This window comes from Hippichthys cyanospilos, chromosome 2, assembly GCF_059441005.1.
Source record: "Hippichthys cyanospilos isolate Australia breed blue-spotted pipefish chromosome 2, RoL_Hcya_1.0, whole genome shotgun sequence".
NCBI lineage: Eukaryota > Metazoa > Chordata > Actinopteri > Syngnathiformes > Syngnathidae > Hippichthys > Hippichthys cyanospilos.
In genome coordinates, this window is record NC_142370.1 from 13251657 (window position 1) to 13274439 (window position 22783).

General features: G+C 40.0%; 1 protein-coding gene and 1 long non-coding RNA gene across 4 annotated transcripts; both read left to right on the top strand.

The window, feature by feature from the left end:
- LOC148427423 (target of Nesh-SH3-like) lies at positions 1 to 12036 on the top strand. 2 transcript variants are annotated; one of them, XM_088407654.1, is made up of 19 exons: positions 1 to 268; positions 1522 to 1701; positions 4054 to 4122; positions 4191 to 4323; positions 5932 to 6113; positions 6236 to 6288; positions 6879 to 6918; positions 7252 to 7311; positions 7592 to 7651; positions 8818 to 8865; positions 8935 to 9120; positions 9192 to 9281; positions 9351 to 9560; positions 9971 to 10076; positions 10173 to 10252; positions 10373 to 10402; positions 10466 to 10624; positions 10699 to 10821; positions 10897 to 12036. In XM_088407654.1, exons 1-19 carry the CDS (start codon positions 181 to 183, stop codon positions 11010 to 11012), a joined length of 2013 nt encoding a protein of 670 aa, XP_088263780.1. In that variant the 5' UTR covers positions 1 to 180; the 3' UTR covers positions 11013 to 12036. The 2 variants fall into 2 exon arrangements, with proteins under 2 accessions (XP_088263780.1, XP_088263781.1); XM_088407655.1 differs by lacking the exon at positions 7252 to 7311.
- A 3382-nt stretch (positions 12037 to 15418) lies between these two features.
- Positions 15419 to 22045, top strand: LOC148427424 (uncharacterized). 2 transcript variants are annotated; one of them, XR_015864854.1, is made up of 3 exons: positions 15419 to 15481; positions 20739 to 20891; positions 21029 to 22045. It is a non-coding gene; the product is annotated as an uncharacterized LOC148427424 (long non-coding RNA). The 2 variants fall into 2 exon arrangements; XR_015864855.1 differs by lacking the exon at positions 15419 to 15481 and adding an exon at positions 18890 to 19031.
- The last annotated feature ends 738 nt before the right edge of the window (positions 22046 to 22783 follow it).

A 22783-nucleotide genomic window follows, 5' to 3' on the forward strand; every position in this document is an offset into this window, starting at 1 on the left:
GGAGGGTGGGGGGGTTAATGTTTGAGGAGATGCCACACCCCCCCGTGCAGCTATAAGGTCTATTCTGCTTGGTTGGTCTCCACTCTGGAAGGCATTTGAGGGTTGAGCAAATCTTGAAGCTTTTGTCTTGCTCAAGCTCTCCCTTTTCTTCCAGCTCCTCATCCTCCACTCAGAGAGGCCATGGCAGGCACCATTCCTCTCCACTTCCAAGTCTTGCTGCTCGGGGCTGCCCTTCTACCCAGCTGCATCCCAGTGCAGTGGACCCCAGGTAGGCAAACAGTTTTTGACCAACTGTCACAACAGGAATCTTCAGCAAGGATCCAACTAAATTCTGCATTGTATACTTCCTTGGGCACGTGAAAAAAAAAACATCAGCTCATCGATTCACCGTAGTTTAGTATTTTTAGGTAATTGACTGCACTTTTTAAAAATGCATTTCTACTGCCGCCTCATCTGTGTTGGGCAGAACTTTTTAAATGGGGGGATTTATACCCCAGGGGATAAGTGAAGGCACTTCAGGGGGTATTTGAGATTTTAACATGGTTTTTGCAGGTATTAGCAAATTTAATTAACTGTTGTGACTAGTCCATTTTTCTTTTCAAATGAAGAGAAAATTGATCGGAAAATGAAGCGACTTATTGATAAATTGTGTTAGAGTGACTCTAGCAAAACATTACATGCTTTGATTTTATGTTTCAGACATGGATGGCACGTTTCTCTGTTTTAAGTCTTTATCTTGCCATCGAAAAGTGCTTCTTCGTGCCGGTTACACTTGAAAAATATTTTAGAGGGGGTAGGTAGGTCATTGAAAAAATGTGGCGAATGACTGGAGCAACAGTACAGTTTTACTTTTGCAAAATGTATAGTGGATTAAATAAAATGGTTGAGCTGGCATTTATGATCCATAGAAGACACGATTTGCTATCTTAAAGCACATTATTGTTCATATAATAATTTCTAACGCCTGCTCCTTTAGCAGCATTTGGGGAAGTGATGTGATCATTGTAATAACAACACGGGTTTCATGATCATACCTGCGATTGGTCCGCCTCACTGCACTTTGCTTTAAGTTATGTAAGACGATCAAAAGCTGTCAAGAGTGGCGCCAAGAACAACAGGATGCCAACCTTGCCGTGCCTGTTGCGTCACATTGGCGGAGGTGGCAAAAGCATACATACTGCGCTTAAGTAGAAAAACAGATCCTTGTCTAAATAAAATTTTTTAAAAAATGCTCTTGAAAGTTGTGGTGCTGATTTATTTATTTTGCATTTATTGCAACAGCACCTTGGCTTACGAGCGACCTGCTTGAACGTTCCAGAAAAAGTAAACAAATAAAGAAAGTTCCATGTTATGGTTTTACACATCACAATAGCCTACTACAGTAGCTCAATAGTGTGACTACACACTACTCCAAATGCCATAGAGGGGCTAAGTAAACCAACATAAATGACCTATTTTGTATCACGCAAAGCGCAGAAATTTGAACATCTTTGATCTCTTCCTCTTGGCTTGTCGTTGCAGTCCGTCGCCACAACGTGAAAGTCAAGATAAATGCTACTGGTGACACCATCGTTCTGAAGTTTTTGCGACCGAGTCCCGACTTGAAGCTGGAAGGTTACATTCTGGGTTATGGCAGCAGCGCCTCCTCCAAACAGTTCATTCCTTTACCTGAAAATGGGGTCCCCTACCTGGCTGAGATGGGTAAATATAAATACGAATGATGTGAATGCTGAAAACATGTCATTCTAACTTTCTTTTTATTCATATTTTATTTTTTATTCTGACAGTTTGCCATTCAGTTTCTCTTACATTTCTTGACTAGTTCAAACCATTCCATCTTCAACATACTCCAAAACTATACACTTCCCAGGCGGATTTTTCCTTATTACTTAATTTCACAGTTGCCCCACAGTTTAATATTTGCCGCCCCAAGAGTACCCATTCACTCACAATAAGGAATTAAAAAAATTGTTCCCATTCAAAATGAAGCCCTCAACACATTAAAAATTAAATTAAAATGAAAAATTAACGCCTTCCAGATTGTTTTTCCTCGTTTCAAAAAGTCTTACTTTTCTAATTATTGGAAATTTTATACTTTAAAAATCCCCATACAATTTTTATGACACATCAGCACATTTTATAAACTTACTTTTATTTGTGACCAATTCAAACTATTCCAACTTTGGACTTTTCACCTCATCCACATCACAATTTTATTTTACTTTATTTTTTTATTTTTACTTCATTTTATTCAAAAAAAGTCTTGTTTTTCCCCTCAACTTTGCACATACTTTGACCTGTTTAAACAAGTCCAGCTTTAAACTGCTCAGCTGGTCCATTTTCCCCAAATATCTCAATAAAAGCAAAAAAAAAAAAAGATTTGTCAAAATTCCATATCACATTGTTTATTATCATTTCATATAATTCAAAATCATTCTTTTATTCCATTAGCCCCGCTTCAGTCGACAACATTTTTCATACAGCTTTCAGCATTCAAAGATAGATTCTCCAGAAATTGTTCATTTACAGTGGTACCTCGGTACTCGACCATAATCCGTTCTGAGGTGGTGGTCGAGCACCGATTTGTTCGAACACCGAAAGCAATTTTCCCATAAGAAATAATGGAAAGTATGTGTGCACAAGTAAATGTGCACAAGCAGTACATGATAAAGATAAAGATAAAGATAAATAAAGCATTATAAACCATTTTGTATAATTTACTTACGTTTTGGAGAGTGGTTGATGGCATACAGGAATGGATGTGGAGAGGACGGGAGGGAGTTACTCCTTCCATGATGACGCTAGCTAACTGCGACGCGAGGTACACCGCGTTCATATTTTGCTATAATTTCCTTCTTCGGTTCAATAGTGGTCCTCATTGTTTTCCTCTTTGCCTTCCGAGTTGAACTGGCGCTTACCCGCTGGCCGAGAAGGGCCGAGGAGCGCGTTCGGCTCGGCTCGGCTCGGCTCGGCTCGGCTAGGCTCGGCTAGTCGAGCACCGAAAATCTGATCGAGGTCCGATGCATTACCTACTTGATTTTTTTGGTCGAGCACCGATTTGGTCGAGTATAGAGGCGTTCGAGGACCGAAGTACCACTGTAGTTTGAAAATAAGCTCATTTTTTAATTTCAACATTTTTCTTCCTCTAAAATTGGTTACAAGTAGCTAAAATGAAATTATTCATCGAATTAAACAATTGTTTAGCACCTAAATTCTCAACAACAAAATCCAAAATATATAATATTGACCATTTTAAATCTGCAATTGTTAAATTCCTTATGGTTAAATCAATAATGAATAATCAAATTCATTGAATGAGAGCCAATTATGATTTTATCCAAATCAACAGTGACGTAATTCATGTACAAAGCACTAGAAAGCGCATTTGCCCATTCCTGGCTTATTCTCATGGGGAAATCCGAGCAAAAAAAGAAAAAAAAAAGAATGACGTGAAAATTACACACGCTCATGTAAAGGAAGCCATGCGGAAACAGCAAACAGATGTTTGCCTCGGATCCTCCATTCTAGCCAACGACCTTTATTCCTTTAGGACCAAAAGCTTAAGTTTATGACTTTTGGTGTTGGATTTCATTGGCCATTGGAGCGGCAACAGGAAACTTGGTCCGAAGCGAGCATCAATACACATCGCTTCATGAGAAATATTTTAGAATTACGTCAGGAGCGTCATTAAAACATATGTTGTGGCTTTTGAAATGTTTGTTTTGAAGGTTGAAGGATAAATGAGTTAGCTGTATCCAACCTTGCCCGTCATCTATTACCCAATCTATCTAAAAGTTTGCCGATGAAGAAGCCAGCATATTTTGACGCGAATACGATTGTAAAATATCATTCAAGAATTTCCTGTCTGCCTTGTTTTGGTTTTCCCTACTTAATCTCAACCTCAGCTATGCTCTACCAGCCATTACTCATCCCTAGTTATGACCGTTTCATGTCCCCCTGTTGCCAAGAGGGTGAAATGTGAAACTGAGGGTGAAAAGTGTAAACGTGTTTAAAAGAGCTCCTCCAAAACAAATCAATCATCCGTCTCTTTAGACGCAGAGCCAAAGTACCTGGTGGCCGTGCGGCCGGTCCTCCCCAACGACGTGACCAAACACTGCACAGGTATGTGAGCTTTTTCCGTTTTTCTTCCCGTGAACTCAGCTCTCACTTGTTCTTTACTTTGTGCGCAGGAAAGGTGAACTTGGATGAGCGGCTCAATTTGGTCATTGGCACCGTCAGCCCGACAGCGGTGCTGTTGTCCTGGGGCAGCCGTTTAAAAAGTACCTATGACAGAGACATCCTGGATGATTGCCTTGAGGACGGGTGAGATCCGGATTGATGGCGCACCCCATTTTTAGATACTCGTATGGCTTTGATGAAAAAAATAAATCACTAACGCAATGTTGATGTGAAGTGAGGAGCTCCATTTTGGCTTCCTTTGCCACCATCATGTGTAAGGATGTTCAATACCTTTTTTTTTCCACACCTATGCCAATACAAGTAATCACTCATTAGTTGTCACCAGTAGTGATACCATTTAATGATACCACTAGAACACCCCCCCCCCCCCCCCCCCCAAAAAAAAGAGATTATTTCAAAGGGATATATTGCAAATCACGTTTTGTTCCCTTAAATTTCACCAATTAAATGGCAATTTTCAACTCTTTTGTCATTTTTAGTGCATGACAAGTATGGGACTACATCGTGAGTTCCGAAACTTTGATGTAAGGCCATGCCAGGGATCGGCCAGTAACAGAGCACACCTATTCCCTAATTGTTTGGTATCGGATGCATTAGAATGTGCTAGTAATACACACAGTTTTTGCTGTTCTTGACATGGCTCAGCCCTCAGTGCACACGGAGCTCCTCAACTCACTTCAACATAGTTATAGTGCGATGCGATAGTATGATATACAATATATCACGGTGATGTAAAATTGTCAGTAAGTTGTGTTGCAATGCTAATGTAGCATTAGCAATGCGGAGATAGCATTAGCGTGTTTATATCACCAGCAAATATTTATTTACAACACTGCTAGAGAGGCACTGATATAAGCAATATTATATTATATTTTACACTACATTACTGTGCACTGTCAATTCTTTAAAGGCTGAGTGTACTATCTGATAATATCTTAAATTGCATTTTCATTCATCTTTTGTTAATTTTTTTGTTTTCTGTTCAAAGTCAGCATTTTATGAATAAATGGACATGAAGATAGATAAACAGTTTGAAATTGTTATCCATAAAACTTATCACTTTTTCCTTCACGCCAAGTTTCCACAGACAACGGCTGTAGCCTGAGTACAAAATGACAAAGTTCACAAGTTGGCGAACCATGAGTTGTCCCATTGAAAATCTGCAGCGGAACACCGTACATCATCGGGCATAAACTGACATCTTGCGGGGATGAAATAGCTCATGGTTAATGATGAAGACGTCTGCTTCCATATGTGACCTGTGATCTTTAATAATCCTACCGAGAGATGTTCCATTGAAGAATGATCGAAGTTTTCTCGCTCAGTTCTTCCAGTTGTCCCTCGCCTCGATTGTAATTGACATCTTTTCCTTTTTCCCCGCCTTTAAAAATTGTTTTTTTTCCTTTTCTGTCAAACAACTTGGAGAAGATATTGGAAAGCTTGAAGTTTCATTCGAAACTACTGGATTTGTCCTACCCCCCCCCCCCCCCCCCCCCCAAAAAAAAAAAAGGCTCAGGACAATGCATGAAAGAACAGATGTGTTCCATAGTTAGGCGTTTCATTGATTTAAAAAAAAATCAATTTCCATACATTTCTTTTTACCTGCAGCAGGATTTGTAGTTTTAGCTCTCAAATATCCCAAATACCGATATCCTTAGCGAAAAGATTGTTGTAAAATGAAAAGTGCTGAGAATTGAACCCTGAGGAACACCTGCTTCTTGTGCCCATTAGTTTTTACACTATTCGCTACCGGGAGAAAAACAGGAAGTGGATCTATCAGACATGCCCGACAAGTGACACGGTCATCGACAACCTGACTCCTGACACGCCGTATGAATTTGGTGTCCGCTCCAACAAGGATGACCGTAGCGGTGCCTGGAGTAAAGCTGTGATCCAAAGTACCAACATGGCTGGTAAGAAGCCGATTCATCTCAACCCCAAGTCACAACAACTTGATGAATAATTTGGAACTCAAAATATGGAATTTTGTTTCCATGCTTTGTATGATATCATTTTCAATCACTCTGTGTTTCAGATAAAAAAATACAAAAGCTACCAAAACTGCGCCTTCCTCTGGCAAAGCCACTGGTGTGTAAAATTACAATTATTTTTTTCTTGGCTTACATTTTCACATTATTCGGAATAATACTTTGAACCCACACTATTCAGGGGGATTGGGTACCAAGTCCTGCCGGGGATAGCAAAAATTTGCCAACAATGATGCAAACCTCTTATGTTTTAAAATGTCTAGAATTGTCTACAGTCAGAGCTTAAACCTGAATATATGCTAAAGTAGTCTTGTTTTAGCAGATAGTGGAGGATATAAGCGAAATGACAATTTGACAAATGCCAAACTGGCATCAACATCACAAGGAGGCAAAGCCTGGTGTTGGCTGACTGCCAATTGGCTTTGCTTGCTGTTACTTTGCTAACAGGAGCAGGGCCTTAGGGAACTTTTTTCCATGATTAGTAATAGTTAGAGTATTTTTTTACAGAAAGATTTACAAATAGGGGAGCTTGTAAGTGCCGGGGTTGTTTGTTTATTTATTACTATTATTATTTTTTGCTCCATTTGAATCTGAATTGCATCATTAATGCTTATAGCAGCTTGGATGAAATTTTATGAGAATTTCTGGTGAAGTTCTTCGGTCCTTTCATTAATGTCGTTTGTGTTTCAGAGCCCTCTCAGGCCTCGTGCTCTCTTTCTGCCACGTCCAGGTAGCCCTTCCGACCAAGTTTACTGACACAATAGTTGACTTTTTGCTAATATGATTCACCGCAACGGTAGTAGCAGCATGACATAAATTTCCCAAGAGTATAAATACCTTGTATGTGCAACTTAACAGGGATTTTCTGAAGTTACAGACTTTGCATAGAGATTGCACTGTACCCTAGATGATAATTTATTGAAGTCCAATGGTTTCATTAAAATGGCGGGAACAAATCTAAGATTATAGTTGAAGGTCATACTTCCCAGCCCGAGTTTACGTCCAGGCTATAACACATAAATTCTCACGATCGTTACTGATGCGACGTTCCACCCATTTGCAGCATTTCATAACGGGACGCAATCTCGACTCCCTTCGCTGCTCCACCGAGCTGCTCTCCCAGGCAAGCTGCGCTCTTCCTTTCTCGAGGCATACGACACATTGAAGCAAAGCACTGATCACATGCTACTTGGATAAATATTAGCACATTTAAAAATGGTTTCAAGTAAGCATTTTTTGCTTTGGTAAATAAACACATACACGCATTACCGAGTAATTATTTGTTCATTCACTGCAGTTGACATCAAAGATCAATTTTAACCGGACAGCCGGCTTTAGCTGGGCTGACAGCAAATAAGCTAAACAGAACTGTTTCCCCCCCCCCCCCCCCTCTTTCCAAACAGTGAATGGACATCGAGATTTTCCCCCCATCAAGCCCGCCTTGTGGGCACGTTCTCGTTCAGGTAATCCCATTTCCTTGACGCTAAGCATTATAGATTGTTTTAGCCAAATGATGGTCATAGAAGCTATGGTAGACAGTAGATATGGTGGACAGATGGCTCCTCCGCTGATAGCCTTCTTTCCTTACGTTTTTACGCTTGAGCTCCTCCTCCAAACCGTGAACAAAAATTGAAGCTAAGTCATATATATTAACTGCTAGCTTTGCGATCGCCATCTATGACTGTGTTTACATGCATGTTTACATGCATTCAATTGCTCTTTCAAAACCTGAATATTTGCAATATTCAAGTTTTTAAATGTCATGTAAACACGCATGATAACACCAATAATCTCATATTTGGATTTATAAAATCCCACATAGTACTTTTGAGAACGCATTTACCTCCTTAGAGCAGGACATTGGTTTGTGTTATGCATAGAATTTGGGTCTTTACTGTACAGAATTACTTCTAATATAATTTACGCTATGCCTTTTAAACCTCACTGTAATATGCGAAAGGGCAAAAATACGCACGATAGGGAGAAGTGAAAGCCAACAGCATTACGTTGCCTCTTAACGAACCTAACTATTTTGAATATGTTGATTTTTCCCTGGAGTAAACTAACACGGTGAAACTCAGACCCGGCTTAAAGCCATATTTTTGGAGCGAGAAGGAAACCATTTACTTTATTACTTCTGTGAGTGACGTGAATACATCATATTGTGTTTTATTGAAAGTAGAAAATTAAGAAGCAGAAATTATGTCTATTTGCGTGGAGACATTATCCTTACATTGTGGTTTCAATCGGGGTAACACAATGAACAAATCCTCTTTGCTCATACATTCAAACGGAGATGTTTCAGAAAGCCACATTTTGGCATTTACCCAAACTTAAATATTGACTCTATGTAAATGTAGTCAATGTTTACACAAAGTTGATTGGAAGGAATGTGACCGCTCCGTTGTAGGCCTCGTCATCTTTTAGCTTTCTGCCATAATCTGTTCACATTCTGATGGAAACGAATCAATGTCTTATTTGAGAACGGGAATTATTTTAGGAGCGTTCTACAGCCAACAGATTTTCCATTGTTTTAGCACAATTTTTTATGTCCAAATGTGGCAAGGAAAGTAGTACTTTTTTCTTGTTTCAATGAGTGACAAAATATGATATGGCGTGGCTCTTTCAGGGTCTCTCAACAAGAAAACAAACCTGCTTGGCAAACCCAACCAATCAGGTAAAGAGTGAAGCAGTTCCACCTACTGTATGGTTATTTTCCAATTCCTAAATTGACTTTCTTCCGCAGAGAAGGCCAGCGACCGGAAACATACGGACAAACTGTCAGTCCTGCGGTCCAAAATTCCAGTTGCCACTGCCAAGCCAACAACTTCCAGGCCAACCACTGCCACGCCCACAACTGCCAGGCCAACCACTGCCAGGCCAACCAAGCGTGAACAAGAATACGTAAGGACCATATCACCCCCAACCGCAGGTACGACGTCCTTGAGGGAAATGACATACCAAAAGCACGGCGCACCCAAAACGTGACTCTTCCTCTTACAGCTCCTCAACAAGAATCATGGGAAAACTCCGACTTATTTCAGTCCCAGCCGACCTCGGACATTGACGCCATGGGCAAAAAGCGTTACGTGGGTAAGTGCCTCCGCTAGTCAAGAATCCGCGAGAATCCATACTGAGTATAGCGCACTTGGCAAACGGCAGCACCTCACGTCATCTACCAAACGGGCAAGAAAGCGGACGAGCCGTGTTCCATTACGTCGTCCTTGAACTTCTTCCCTGAGGATGAGCGCAGCGACGCCGTTGTGACGGCCGCGCCCAAATCGCCGCCCTCCAACCTCACGGTGGTCACGGTGGAGGGATGTCCTTCCTTCATCATTCTGGACTGGGAGAAGACTAATAATGACACCACAGGTACATTGATAGTAGGGCTGCCGCTATTGAGGATAACCTACAGAAATTTGAAGTTAAAGTATACACTTGCAACAGGTACAGGTACAGGCAATTAATTAATGTGCTAGCACCCTCAATTGACCAACGAATGTGATTTAGGAACAATGTTGTGTTGTTTGTATGGAAGGTGGGAACCAACAGTTGCGGTAAAAGATTAGTCAAGCTGTTACGCTGCAACACACTGCCAGGATCAACTTCAAAATAAAAGCTAACCGGGGCATTCATGTCCATATATTATTTTGGTAAAAACAGTTTATTTTGAAGTTGGGCTTCCTTTAGTAGGTCCTGACGTTTTTGGATGGCGGTTGATAACGTCGCAGCTGGATTGTCCGATGGACGCTTTGAAAAGTTATCCACTTCTGTTTCCTCAGAGTATGAAGTCATCTCCACCACAAAAGGACCAGACGGTGAGAAAGTTTCCATTCTGACCACCGACCAGACGCATACAGCCGTGGAGAATCTGAAACCTGAAAGCAGGTAAGTTAAGTTTGTTATTTCTTCCTATTTTTAGTTGTCCTGGGTTGGACTGAGTGAATTAATGAAGAATTAAATGGGTGCCGCCTTTCATTATAGCTATGAGTTCAAGGTAACACCAAAGAATGACATCGGTGCAGGTCCGTCCAGTGAGCCGGTGACCTTCAACACCGAGTCAGGTATGAGAGAAAGCGGAGTCATCTTTTCTTGTCAAGATCCAGTTTGGAATTTAAAGCGATTCAATATAAATATGTCTTTGGAATTGAACGCATTAATTTTGTCTTCAATTTGTTCCCCAGCGGACCCTCGAGTTAGCGAAAACGCTTCAGGTGAGGTCAAATGCTCTTTAACGATCCCGGTATCCCAATATGAAAAAGTGGCTCTCTTGGCAGGCAAAGATGCCATCTGGACGCAGTTCCCCTTCAAGGCAGATTCTTACTCCGATTGTCATGGGAAACAATACGTCAAGAGAACCTGGTACCGCAAATTCGTAGGGGTCCAGCTATGCAACTCGCTGAGGTACAAGATCTACTTGAGCGACTCGCTAAACGGTGGGTCTCGTTCGTCATAACCGAAGCCGCGATCGGCCGCGGCGCAGAAGTGTACTCATCCATCTGCGTCTCAGGTAAGTTCTACAACATCGGAGACCAGAGCGGCTTTGGCGAGGATCACTGCCAGTTCGTCGATTCCTTTTTGGACGGGAGAACTGGGCGACAGTTGAATGCGGCCCAGCTGCCATCCAGACCTGGTAAACCCGCTTGATACCACGTGGCAGATGACATTAAGAGCAGGCCGTGTCTGATGAACCGCGTTTACTCTTCAGGCTTTCATCGAGCAGTGCGGCAGGAGCCCGTTCAGTTTGGCCCGATGGGTGGACATTCCCACATCGGTTATGTGTCTTGGTACGAGTGTGGGACACCCATCCCGGGGAAATGGTAAACCGGGACTTCGCGCCAGGGCGGATTCCGGTACGCAACGTGATTTTACCTTTGCCACGGTAACAAGCAAAGCTGGTTAACAAGTCTGCCAGGAGCAGAACTCGATTCAAAATAACAAACTCAGTAGCACGATACCTCATCGGTGTGGAAATGAAAATTCTGTATTTGCAATTTGCACATGACAAATGTCTTTCTGCGAGTACGCTGGGAGTGTACTGTCTTGAAAATGTTCTTTGCTTCAAAGCAAGGAGTCAAGCTCAAAAATTGGCTGTTTTAGTTTGCTATCAACTACAAATAAAGAAAATGCTTCTCCATTTAAATATTTGAATGGTATATCCACAATGTGGCAACTTCTCTTGTGAGTAATGCTTCCGCTTCATTGGCTGTTAATAGTAAAATTACAAAAACTGTTCATTTATAGTACCAGTCAAAAGTATGGAAACATCTTCAAATTCAAACGGTTTCAAAATGTTCTTCACATTGCACAGCTGTGAACTAAAAAAGCGACGCTACATAACCCTGCAAAGCTATTAGGACAAAATGTGCCTTAGTTTGAATAATCACAATTTTTTTTTTTAAACGGTTCTGATTCACGTTTTTTCTTGTTATTAACCAAATAATTCCTTCAATATTTGTGCAAGACTTGGGTATTGATCTGCCATTCAGGATGTTTTTTTTTTTCTGAGAAATAAAAGGAAGTATGGGATTTGAAGATGTTTCTAAACATTTGACTGGTAATATAAATACATGAACCGCTTTTGAATGTGCGTATTACTTCATGTAAGTGCGACAAGTGGAACAACAGGGTGCTTTTTCTGTATACAGATACTTTTCATCAAAGAAATGTTGCTTTTCTTACTTATTGTATTTTCTTTAAATTGTTCAAAATGTACGTATGTAGCGCCAGAAGCTGTTTGTGTTATTTTGGTGATATGAAAACACAGGGAGGTTCTTTCCTCTTCTGCAGTATGAAAATGTGTATATATATTTGAGCAAATAAAGACTTGGACTATTTTTTAAAAATATCTGAGATCATTCTTGAGTTTCTTACAATCAATAAGTGTTGAGAAAAATGTCTGCTTTTGTGCCCAAGGATCAACATTTCAACACATAAATGTGCCAAAGCAGAACAACTCAAGCTAATAATTTTACCTATCTATCATAATGTATTAAACTATAGCATCAATCAGGCCAGAATCCTTATTGTTTTTTGATATCTCAAACATATTAGTCAATGGCTGCATAAGCACATTCATTTTCTCGCACTGTGGACATTCCTTTTTTAAAAGAAAAACAATGACGAACGTCTACCGTAATGGGGGACTTGAGGAGGGGAGGTTGTGAAAACACCAGCAGGAAATCATGTCAGAATAAGCACACAGGCTTGAGTCTGCCACTGTTACGTAATATTGGGCCACCATCCATTTCTGACAAAACATGGAAACAGACTGTTGACATAATCACGATTCTTTTCAACAAGTGCACTTACGAGGATACGTGAGATTTTTACAGGATTCCTGCAGGTGTCAGCAAATCTAATGCGGCTTCTAACTGCTGTCACAGGAAAAGTGCATTTCTTTTCAAATTGAGAGCAAATGAATTCGATGAAACAACATATTGCTGAACCGTGTTTTACAGGCTCCTGTGCAATGTGTTTGATGCCTTTTTATTGGTTAAGTTTAACACAAATGTCTATTGTCATTAGAGACGCCATTATCCAGCAGACGTGTCAGAAATCAAACAGGTGATTACAGATGTTACACCATCTATCTTCCGGAGTTGCTGAATAAAATACACTGAGTGATACCACTAAAAATGAAAAACAAGATTTTTCGTGAGTCTCAAAACCGCCAAAGGAAGTTTGTGCTTCTAGTGCTGTTATTGACATCCTTGATTGGTGGTTTTTGGACATGTTGTGAGTCTTGACTGCAAATGTACCTTGGGGCGGCATTTAAAGGACGTGCAGCCTTGAGCTGGCAAGCTGTTTCCCATCAAATCCAGTTATGTAATCTGCCATCTCCCGTCATGCTCGTCTAAGCTTGTTGGCCGCGGGTGCGGCAAGCAGCATTCCTGACGACCCTGCGGCTGCGGCACATCAGACCAATCATGGATCCATGCTGTAATCGCACAGGGGCGTCTTTGTCTTGACATTTGCTGTCTTGACATTCGATTTTTAATAGCGACCTTGAAGCCGGTGTCCAGTGTAGGCCTTGGCAAACTTATTCCCATTTTGTACAAATACTTGCACTCAAGCTCGCACTGGTAGTTGATTACTTGATAAAGCACAAATTTGTAGGTTTTTTTTTTTTTTTCAGGGTGGTGCCAAGCACTGTGTAGCAATAGCTTTGTTTTATGCTATCATTCCGTGCTATTATAGGTAATTTTGTGAACTAAAAGTACTAATTTGCCAATGCTAAATAAGTGAATGACAATTTAAATTATTTTAGCTCTCACTAGTAGTTGACTACCTTTTTCTTTTCTTTTTTTTTAGTGTCGTCACAGTAGCCGTTTTGATGGGACAAATAAGGTTTTTTGTTTTTTTTGCCATGACCTCGCTAGCTTCGACTCAATTACTATTCTATCAAACCGTGCTACAATCGCTATCATTGAGAAAAATCCAGACTTCTTAATACCGCTCCCAGTGCATTTTTTTGTTAAACTAAACCTGAAGCAAAGAGAATTATAAGTGTTTAATTCCTTGTGAAACATTTAGACTGTTTTTCATTAAAAATGGGAAATGTGGGAGGAAATCTGGTGAAAACCCAAATGGGCACAGGGAAAACACGCAAACTCCGCACAGGAAGGCCAGAGCCAAACTCAAACCTGTGCCCTCTGAACTGTGAGTCGGACATGCTAATTACTGTAATTCCCCAAATATAAGATGGAGCTTAAATCGATCCTTGTAATATAACCCCTTAAATTGGATTGTAGCAGAGTCTTCTCTCGTAGAGTAATGGACCCCTTCCTTAATCCCCACCATGGAATTCGTTCTTTCACTCCTGGAAAGCAATGGAGGGTGTAGCACCTGGGGATGATAACCAGATCTCGTGTCAGCACCTTGGTCAGGGGAACTGTCCGGCGGCACAAACATATTCCCAATTTCCTTCTCAGTTGCCATACGAGGTGCTGGGGCTCCACCCCCAGAAGCCGATGAGTGAAGCAGCAGGTTTGCCGACGCAATGTTGTTAACATCTCAGGTCATCCAGTCATGGAACCGGACGACACGTTGACTCCACAAGCGAGTGGGAGACTTTTTTTTTTTTTTTTTTTTACGGGAGTGAGAAATGGCCATTACAGTTTTGTACTGCCAAGGCCTCACGTGTGTCACTGCTGTAACATTTATTGGCCAGTTAACTGGCTGCAGCTGTGCTTCGTTATGTAACCACAATCCTTGACTGCATCGCGTGACTTGACAGAAGAGGACAACACAGATAGATTTATGCACAAAAAAAAATAAAATTATGCACTATTATGTGGAATCATTAGCAGTGGTAGGGCGACTCCTTGGAGCAGTGGTTACACGTCCGCCTCACAGTCCAGGGAGCCGAGTTCAAATCCACCTTGTTCAGGCCTTTGCATGTTTGCAAGTTGAGTGGGGTCCCCGATAAATTTTGTTGTCAATACGCTCATTAGGTCAAGTAAGTCGTGAGTTAAATTAGTTCTTGCTCGGTCACAACATCAATTTTCACTATTGTCACTTTGCATTCGGTAGTTGCAAAACTTACTTTAAAATGTCTTTTCTTTTTGTGGGGGGGCTCAACCCCTTGCGAGGAACCATTTCATTTACGCATGTTCCGGTTTCATTGTGTCGCAGATATTTAAAATACACATTGCCTTCATTACTTTTTCGTGTGTACTAATGTTGACGCAGACTCACCGAGCAATGATTTTGACGTTATTTTACACTTTAAAATAAAAGCGCTTCCGCGCCGGAGCAAACGCCGTTTGTACAGTCTTCCACCATTACTTACATGCCTGTTACTTCACAAGAGCTCAAAGACACTTTTTCAATCACTTTATTGAACAAACAAAACAAACACTTAAGAAGCACATTCATCGCACAAGCCGCATGGCCACAGCTGCCCAGAGGTACTTAACGCACAGACTAGCTAACGGTTAGCCGCTACTGTAGCCTAAGCCAACAGCAAGCAACCATGTGTGATGCCCACTAAAGCGTCATCACATTAGCGTGATTGTTTTATTTGGTTTAAGTATTTTGAAAGTGTATCTATTGTTTTTGTTCTTCTTTTGAGACCCAGTCTCAGTAAATTTCTCTTGTTTTCTCTCTAAGAGCAGTATATGTTTTGTGCACCAGGGGGCAGTAATGTTTGCCTGTCTCTAATCCTGATGGTGTGTGAGAGGCTCTATACGCATGCGCAGCCGGTCTCCTTTCATTCCCGTAGATTCGGCAAAAACAACAGTGTGCATTTCGCTGTCTCCATTTCTCTAACTGTTGTAACCTGTTTACAGGTGGGTAGTCTGTCACACAGCACTCAGGGAAATCACTTGACCCTTATGTCACATTTGGGAACGTTTGTGTGTATTTTGGTGTCGAGTTCATTTGTCAATTTAGCTTGTAGAAAGGAAAGCGTTGGGGTAGCTGTGTTTACTGTGGGCTCGGTAACATGGCGTCTTCCATATGCTGCCGCTGTTCCGTCACGTGTTTGCGACTTTGGGCAATGTTTCGGGTACTGGCTACACCCATCTAGGTATTTCATATACAAAAAAAAAATAAATGGTTTAACACCATGGTGCGTTTAATGCATTTTATTAGTCCTTGTGATGCTTTTAGCATCTTTATATAAAACAAGTAAAGACCAAAAACGGATTTTTGGAATAGTGTTGCAGATAAGTGATGATGACAGAATGGTTCTTGTATTTGAAAGTTTATTGAATAATTGTGAATTTTTCATAACCAATGTGAAAAAACAATTCCCGGCGATTCGGCAAAAACAACAGTGTGCATTTCGCTGTCTCCATTTCTCCAACTGTTGTAACCTGTTTACAGGAAAATATACATATATCTGTTGGTTCAGGGGCGTCCTGGTACCTGCAACACATGCACTCATTCAGAACCTCCCTTCCGTTTTTATGCAGCGTTGAGAGGAAGCTAATCAACGATTAAGCATAATTCCTCTCTGTGTGTGTTCCTTGAGACAAGAAGATGGATATCTTGCTTGCGGGATTTGATTTTCCCGTGTTCTCATAACGTAAAATCCATCGCCATGATGGATGCCATCTGGTGACTGGTCGAGAGAATGACTGTTAATACTATAAGGCAAAAAGCAGAGGCTTTTTTGGGGGGGGGGGGGAATTTTTTGTGTCTTGGCGGTTTCCTGGAATAGCTGTCAAGATCTTTGCAGAGGCGCCGGAAGAATCTTTCATTTGTCTCGTGTGGTTTCGCATGTGGGAGCAAAATCGTTTTGTTCAAGTCTGTCAAATGATCTTGCAACTGCTTTGACGTCACGAGCAGTTGGAGCTTATTGTGGTCGAGCTGAGGAGGTGAAATATTAAGTAACAGGGCTTCGGTTATTATCGGTCATATTACTCTACAAGTGAAAGTCCATTTACCAGTGTTGACATCACATACGTCAAACTCAAGGCCCGGGGGCGGGAATCGGACCGCCGCCGTTTTATGTGGCCCTCGAAAGCAAATTATGTCAACTTCCACGAACCTTCCTAAACTCAGTTACACAAATGTTAAATTGACATGTATAATAATTATGATGGATACTTTTGGGCTTACCTTTGTTACAGAAACGTCAAAAGTAATTCAACACTTATCCTTTACTTCCCATTTCAAAGCTAGTAAGCCATCAATTTGTTGTGTATTGATATAAAACTATAAGATCACCTCAACTACTGTTGCTTTCCTCATCATAGTGGCCCAATGATCAAAATGTCCCACAGCAAAAGTCCATTTTGACCCTTACATAGTGTTTTGGTCACGCTGGCTCATTGTGGTCTTTGTCGTCGTTTGGGTTCAATTGCTTCCAAAATAGGTTCACTTTCTGAAGCTTCAGCACCAGCTGAGCAAAAACAAACACTGCAGTTGAACCTTTCCCTTTGAAAAACCGTTGGTTTTGATTGAAAATTTGACTTTTTTTTGTAATATATTCATTTTATTTATTGGGGTTATGCAGCTGTTACTCACTTGATATCGATGTGAATGTCCAAATGATCTATAATATATCTTCTATCAATATTTTTTTCATGTATGGATTTGTGGTACATATGCAAGGTATAAGTGTAAGCCTGTGAGTCCAATTTCATAAAATAATATATGAGTAACAGCATTCACGTTGCTAAATACCTGCTATTATTATCCTTCACCAGAGGAGTGATGTTCGAAAATTGTGTAGTTTACCTCTGACTCCAAGTCCATATATCATTTGAAAAACATTCCAATAAAATAAATGATAAAGGCATTGGACAGCCATGTTGTTAACAAGAAAGCAACAGTCACACATCCACAAAAATTAATAAATCGAACATTTGAAATCAGTAAAAATTAAAATGACAAAAATAAATACGTAATTAAAAACACACGTACATTCAACTTCACGCAGGGATGAAAACAAATATTATTTAGAATCTAAATTGCTATTATGTTTTCTTTGTTTAATTTTACATTTAAAATGAATGTGCAGAAATTGTCCTCAACATCCTCCTTCAAACACGCACAATTTTGGTTCCTAGTCACAAGGAAAATATTCAAAGCCACACATTTTTGATTCTTGGATGGAAAAACTCACACCTACACAATTTAGATTCGTACTCACAAGCTATGACTATTAAGGATACAAATGGTTGAACTACGGAATCGTCTTTTTTGACCACTTTTTGACTAACTATCTTACTCCGTATTCTGCGCTCTCAATGCATATTCCACAAATACAGTATTAATCCGAATGCTGCGTTTAGGCTCGCGTACGTGCATAGGATACATTATATGGACATTTTGGGGGCATGGTTTCTGTAAATAACCATTACGGCTATGGTTTCCTCTTAGAATTTGATGCATGAAGGGCATCTTCCGTTTTGTATCGGACACTTTTATTTTTCTTTCGCGCTTCTGGTTTTGCAGTGTATATATAAAAGGTAGCTTGACTTGTCTGATGGCACGGAGCTTTGTTAGTTTGAACTGTAGCCAGCAAGTCCCTCCGAAGAGGCAAAAGGTGTGTTCTCATTACCTGTTTAAATTTCACTTCATGTGCGTTTGATTACAATTGGAACAGTGTTTTGAGTTTATATTTGTACATTTTTGAATATTGTTTTCAGCTCTTACAGTGACGGTGATCCAGGTGTATGTAATTATGGTGAAAGTGACAATGATGGCAACGAAAGACAATGTCGCTCATCAATAAAAGATCAAATTTTACCAGTAAAGCGTCAACCTTGATCGGGGGGGGGGGGTCTGCTACAGTTTCCCTTTAAATTCACCCAAATTACACACAATGAAACCATTTGAAATAGTGTTTATTCTATCCATGTTGAAAACTTCTCGTACACTGAGGCAGTTACAAATCAAATGTAACCAGTATCTTTTTCCACTTACCTTTTTAAGTACAATCAAGGAAAAATGTGGTAATGGTCAGAATCTTGAAATTATGCAACGGTGCTTGCCATAAATGTGCGAGTGTGTTTTATACAACTGCGGTAGCAGTGTCTTGAGAGCTTACAGTGTTTCCACTACATTTGCACAACTCTCACAGATGCACGCTACTGTTGGCCTTTCGAGGCTCTAAGGGAATCTTGAAACAATAAAAGAGCCCAAGTTATGTATGGGTATGTATATTTTTATGAGACAGGGTGGGGTTTAGTGTTCTCGGGTGAGTTTGAAACAGTCTTGTTTCCATCACATTTGTACAGGTTCCCGCAGAAACACCTGAAAGGACCTCGAAAGGAAATGTTTACACAGTCAATGGGTAAAACAGCATAAGTATATGATGGTACATACTAAACATAAGTCAAGAAGGACTCCCTGACACGGGAATGTGATCCGCAACTGTAAAAACAGGTACCTGCAATGTTTTGTCTGAAACGTTGATGAAGGACTAATCATCTTTTTAATGTCAGACAGGCTGTAATTCGTTTGGAAACATTTGCGGTTCATAGACAATTATTATGGGTATTTTTGGCCGGAGCATACTTTATGTCAATGGAAAATGAAAAGCGCCATTGCAAATGATGCAAGAACACAGCCAAAGTGGCAGACACCCTCACATACAAGGCCTAAAGCTGAATCAACAATTTGGTCAATGAAATGGTTGAACCTTCTGGACATATTCTGCTAACACATGGACTACACATGTATTTTACATTGTAAAGTTTGGTGGATACACATAAATGTTGTTCTAAAAAAAAATTGTGAAAATATATAGACTACACAGGGAATTCCTGACTAATGCTTTAGAGTTGAGGTGTTCAAATCCTTTACTTTGAGGGCCATATTCAGCAAAATTGAAGGACGGAATTGTCACATTTAAAATTTATAACCCTAGCACACCAAATTCAGTCAATGAAGCAATTGGAGCCAAACACAGCCCTGAAATTCAGAAACAAAACAGGAGCATTTTTGAAGCAGTTACTTGGGAAACAGTCATGTAACATGTTTACAATTTTGACATTTTGTTGCCGGTAAAAAAAAAAATGTTATACTTTAGGATCAGAGTTTTAAACTAGGGTGATCGTTTTATTGTAGGGTTTGAATTTAGGGTTAGGGTTTCAGCATAGGATTTTTTTTTTAATACTCAGATTACAGTTTCGAAGTAAGACATGACATTTAAGTTTTCAAAGTAAGGTTTCAATATAGGGTTGGCGCTTCAAAATACAGTTTTAAACCAGGGTTTAAAAGTAGGCCGGTTTTGGCTTCCAAGCATGATTTTTAAATGGTCAAAATGTTAAGTCAAAAGGCCTGAGAACGTCACAGTGTCATGAAGAGAATTTTTGTTCCTAGTTTAGTTGTAGTTTATTTGTATCATGGCATTATTAGAAAACTTCTACAAAATAAAAAAAAAAAAAACATAAGCTGCAGATGTCATTTTTAGTAATGCCGTGGACTGCTTAAAAATGGTCAGAAGGCTACAAATGCCCCCTGGGATCTAGCTTGGACACCACTTCTTTAAATCACTAATGAACTTTTCAACCTCCATAAAATGCACAGTACAAAACTGAAGTTAGATTTTTTTTTTCAATAAAAATGGGCGAGTACTGATACCATGTATTGTGTGCCTGGCCTTATTTCAAATTATCAGTACTTGTGCAAACAGCCAATATGATTACCGGCCGCTCTGTTGAAGAAGTTTTTACAATCACAAACTAGAAATTGAAAATTAAAATAGAAAATTGACATCTATTTCATGAAATGTTAAGGACCATCTTATATTGGGATACGTAGGGTTTTCTTTAAACTGACCTGTCATTGTATGAATTTTGTGTGGCAATTTACATGTTGCGTTCAAGAACCACACTCATACATTTGGCAAAACCAACACAGTCAAACCAACTGAACATGAACAGAACTTGGCAATAGAAACAACGTAAAACTAATGGAGAAAACTAAAACTTTACAAAATTAATGTACAGTCGTTGTTTTCTTTTGTTTATTGGATGCAGACATTCAATAATCACTTTCTAATTCCTTTAGCAAAATTGAGGCACAGCTGAAGAGGTCCCGTTTTCATTCTTCTTCCAAATTTAAACACCGTTACGTGCATCTCTCTAGCGGCCAAATGTGGAATTACATCCCAAACTACAAAATGGAGCGGCGACCAGACCAATACATAAAGAAAAGAAAAACAAATCTTGAAATAGCGGACTGTGACTGTGGATCTTGCGATGGAGGGGCGTTGGTGTACTGTTGAGGAAAAAGACGAAGGTAAGCTCAACACATTAAGAAAAATCAGTAAGCACGAATTTTGGAGCGCTTTGTTATGTAGTTTTGACTTTGGGCTTGCACCCAACATACACTAATAACACTTTATAAAAGCAGTTTATTTTTTCAATCTCTTCGAGGTTCCTTCTTGTGCTGTCACGACAGAAACCACGATATATTTACACAAACGCAAGTATGCACACATGCTCGCACAATTAAACAACTCAAACACGAGCAGAGGAGGAAAACCCCCCAAGATGTCATGATGTCACAAAACCCGACATCTGCTTCCAGTCAGCACGCTCGTTGCAGACCATGGAGGAGGACACCGTTCCCTCAGAACCTGTACGCCAGACCCCCCCGAACCTCCACACAGCACGGTCCCCTCGACGCATCAGTCGACACCCCCCTCGGGCCTCTGTGCAGAAACAACAAACAATTCCGGCATTTGCGAACCTCCCTAACAGATGGCCACGTGTTTGCTTTCTCGCAACCACGTGTTCATTTACGGCCCATGTCAGCCAGTCACGTGACTCTCACCTTGTGCGATCCGAAGACTTCCCGCCGCTCTTAAAATTTAGACACCAATCGTGTTTGCCTGCTTTAGGCGACTTCGATTCATATCAATGGTTAAATTTAATAATAAACATAAATTGTTTTATACTTGCACACTAAAATTTGACAAATATAAATCAGCGGTGTGCGAAAAGGGAGAGACAAATGACGTGGAGAAGAGGCCAGGGAGCATATTAGACACTGGATGTTACGGCAAGCCGAAAGAAAAAAAAAACATACGTCTTCCACATTAACAATTAAATAAAGATCCATTTTATTTTCGCACTTTTATTATTTCCGTATGCTAATTCACAGAGTTCACCATTGAAGTCTGTGGCTAATTTCTGTAGCAATTCAACTGTCAGAACGTTTGTTCAAAAGTACACGCTAGCTCCATTAGCTGACTTTTCAATAAAAAAGCTATAAAAATGGGGGAAAGACTATAATTGAGAGTCACAATTGCATTGATTTCAGTGACACCGTTACAAATTAAAACATTGAAAAAGTATGAACAGTCTTCCTGACCTACTTTAAAAATGCCCAATGTCAGAGCAATTATCTTGATGTCATTTCTGCTCAGAATTGTTCCTCGCTTTTTCCCCTCATTCTGCTCGGCCCTGAGTCAAATTTGTATTTGTTAAAACAATTCCAAGGACAACATGAACAAAACTGCAACAAAAGTGGATTCAATGTTCATTTAAAAAATATTTGTTGTGTAAGTTGTCACCAAGATGGAAGGACAAGAGGAAAAAAAAAACATTACAGGTTCCTGAAGAGATTTTTATTTATGTATTAAACTTATACAGCATCTTTACAGCAACAGTACTCTCTCAAGACAACACTGAATACACCTACACAGCAAGTCCACATTTTTGTATGTTGTGCGTGGATTATATAAAATCTCATGGTGACCAGTTCAGGATGTTTCCCCCTTTTTTTTTTCTATTCCTTTTTTGCCCAAACACAGCTGGAGCAGGCTTCAGCGCCTCAAAATTGATGTCCACAAAAAGTTAAAAACTAAAAAAAACAATATGTGGTCTCGGTTTAGTAGCCAACAAGTATTGAGTGCAAGTGAGTTTTTAAGACACCCTAAATAATCAGAGGTAATATCAATACATATTCATTAGATGCAGTGTATATGTTTTAAAGGAGTAGGGAGATATTATATATACAGTATATATTGTGTATGTATACAAGTGCGTGTGCGTGTGTGTAAATGTACAAATGAATTACAGTATGCATACAGTATTATAAACCAAATAAAAAAAATAAGGAAGTATCCGCCATTAGTCTAAAATGATGACTGATTGAAGGATTATAGATTTTGTGCTATTTCTGGG

Bases quoted from the DNA above. Each gene is read 5' to 3' on its own strand.
- LOC148427423 (XM_088407654.1), top strand. From the start codon at position 181: ATGGCAGGCACCATTCCTCTCCACTTCCAAGTCTTGCTGCTCGGGGCT. The intron at 4,324-5,931 runs GTGAGATCCGGA...TGTGCCCATTAG, and splicing joins GATGATTGCCTTGAGGACGG to TTTTTACACTATTCGCTACC. The intron at 6,114-6,235 runs GTAAGAAGCCGA...TCTGTGTTTCAG, and splicing joins CCAAAGTACCAACATGGCTG to ATAAAAAAATACAAAAGCTA.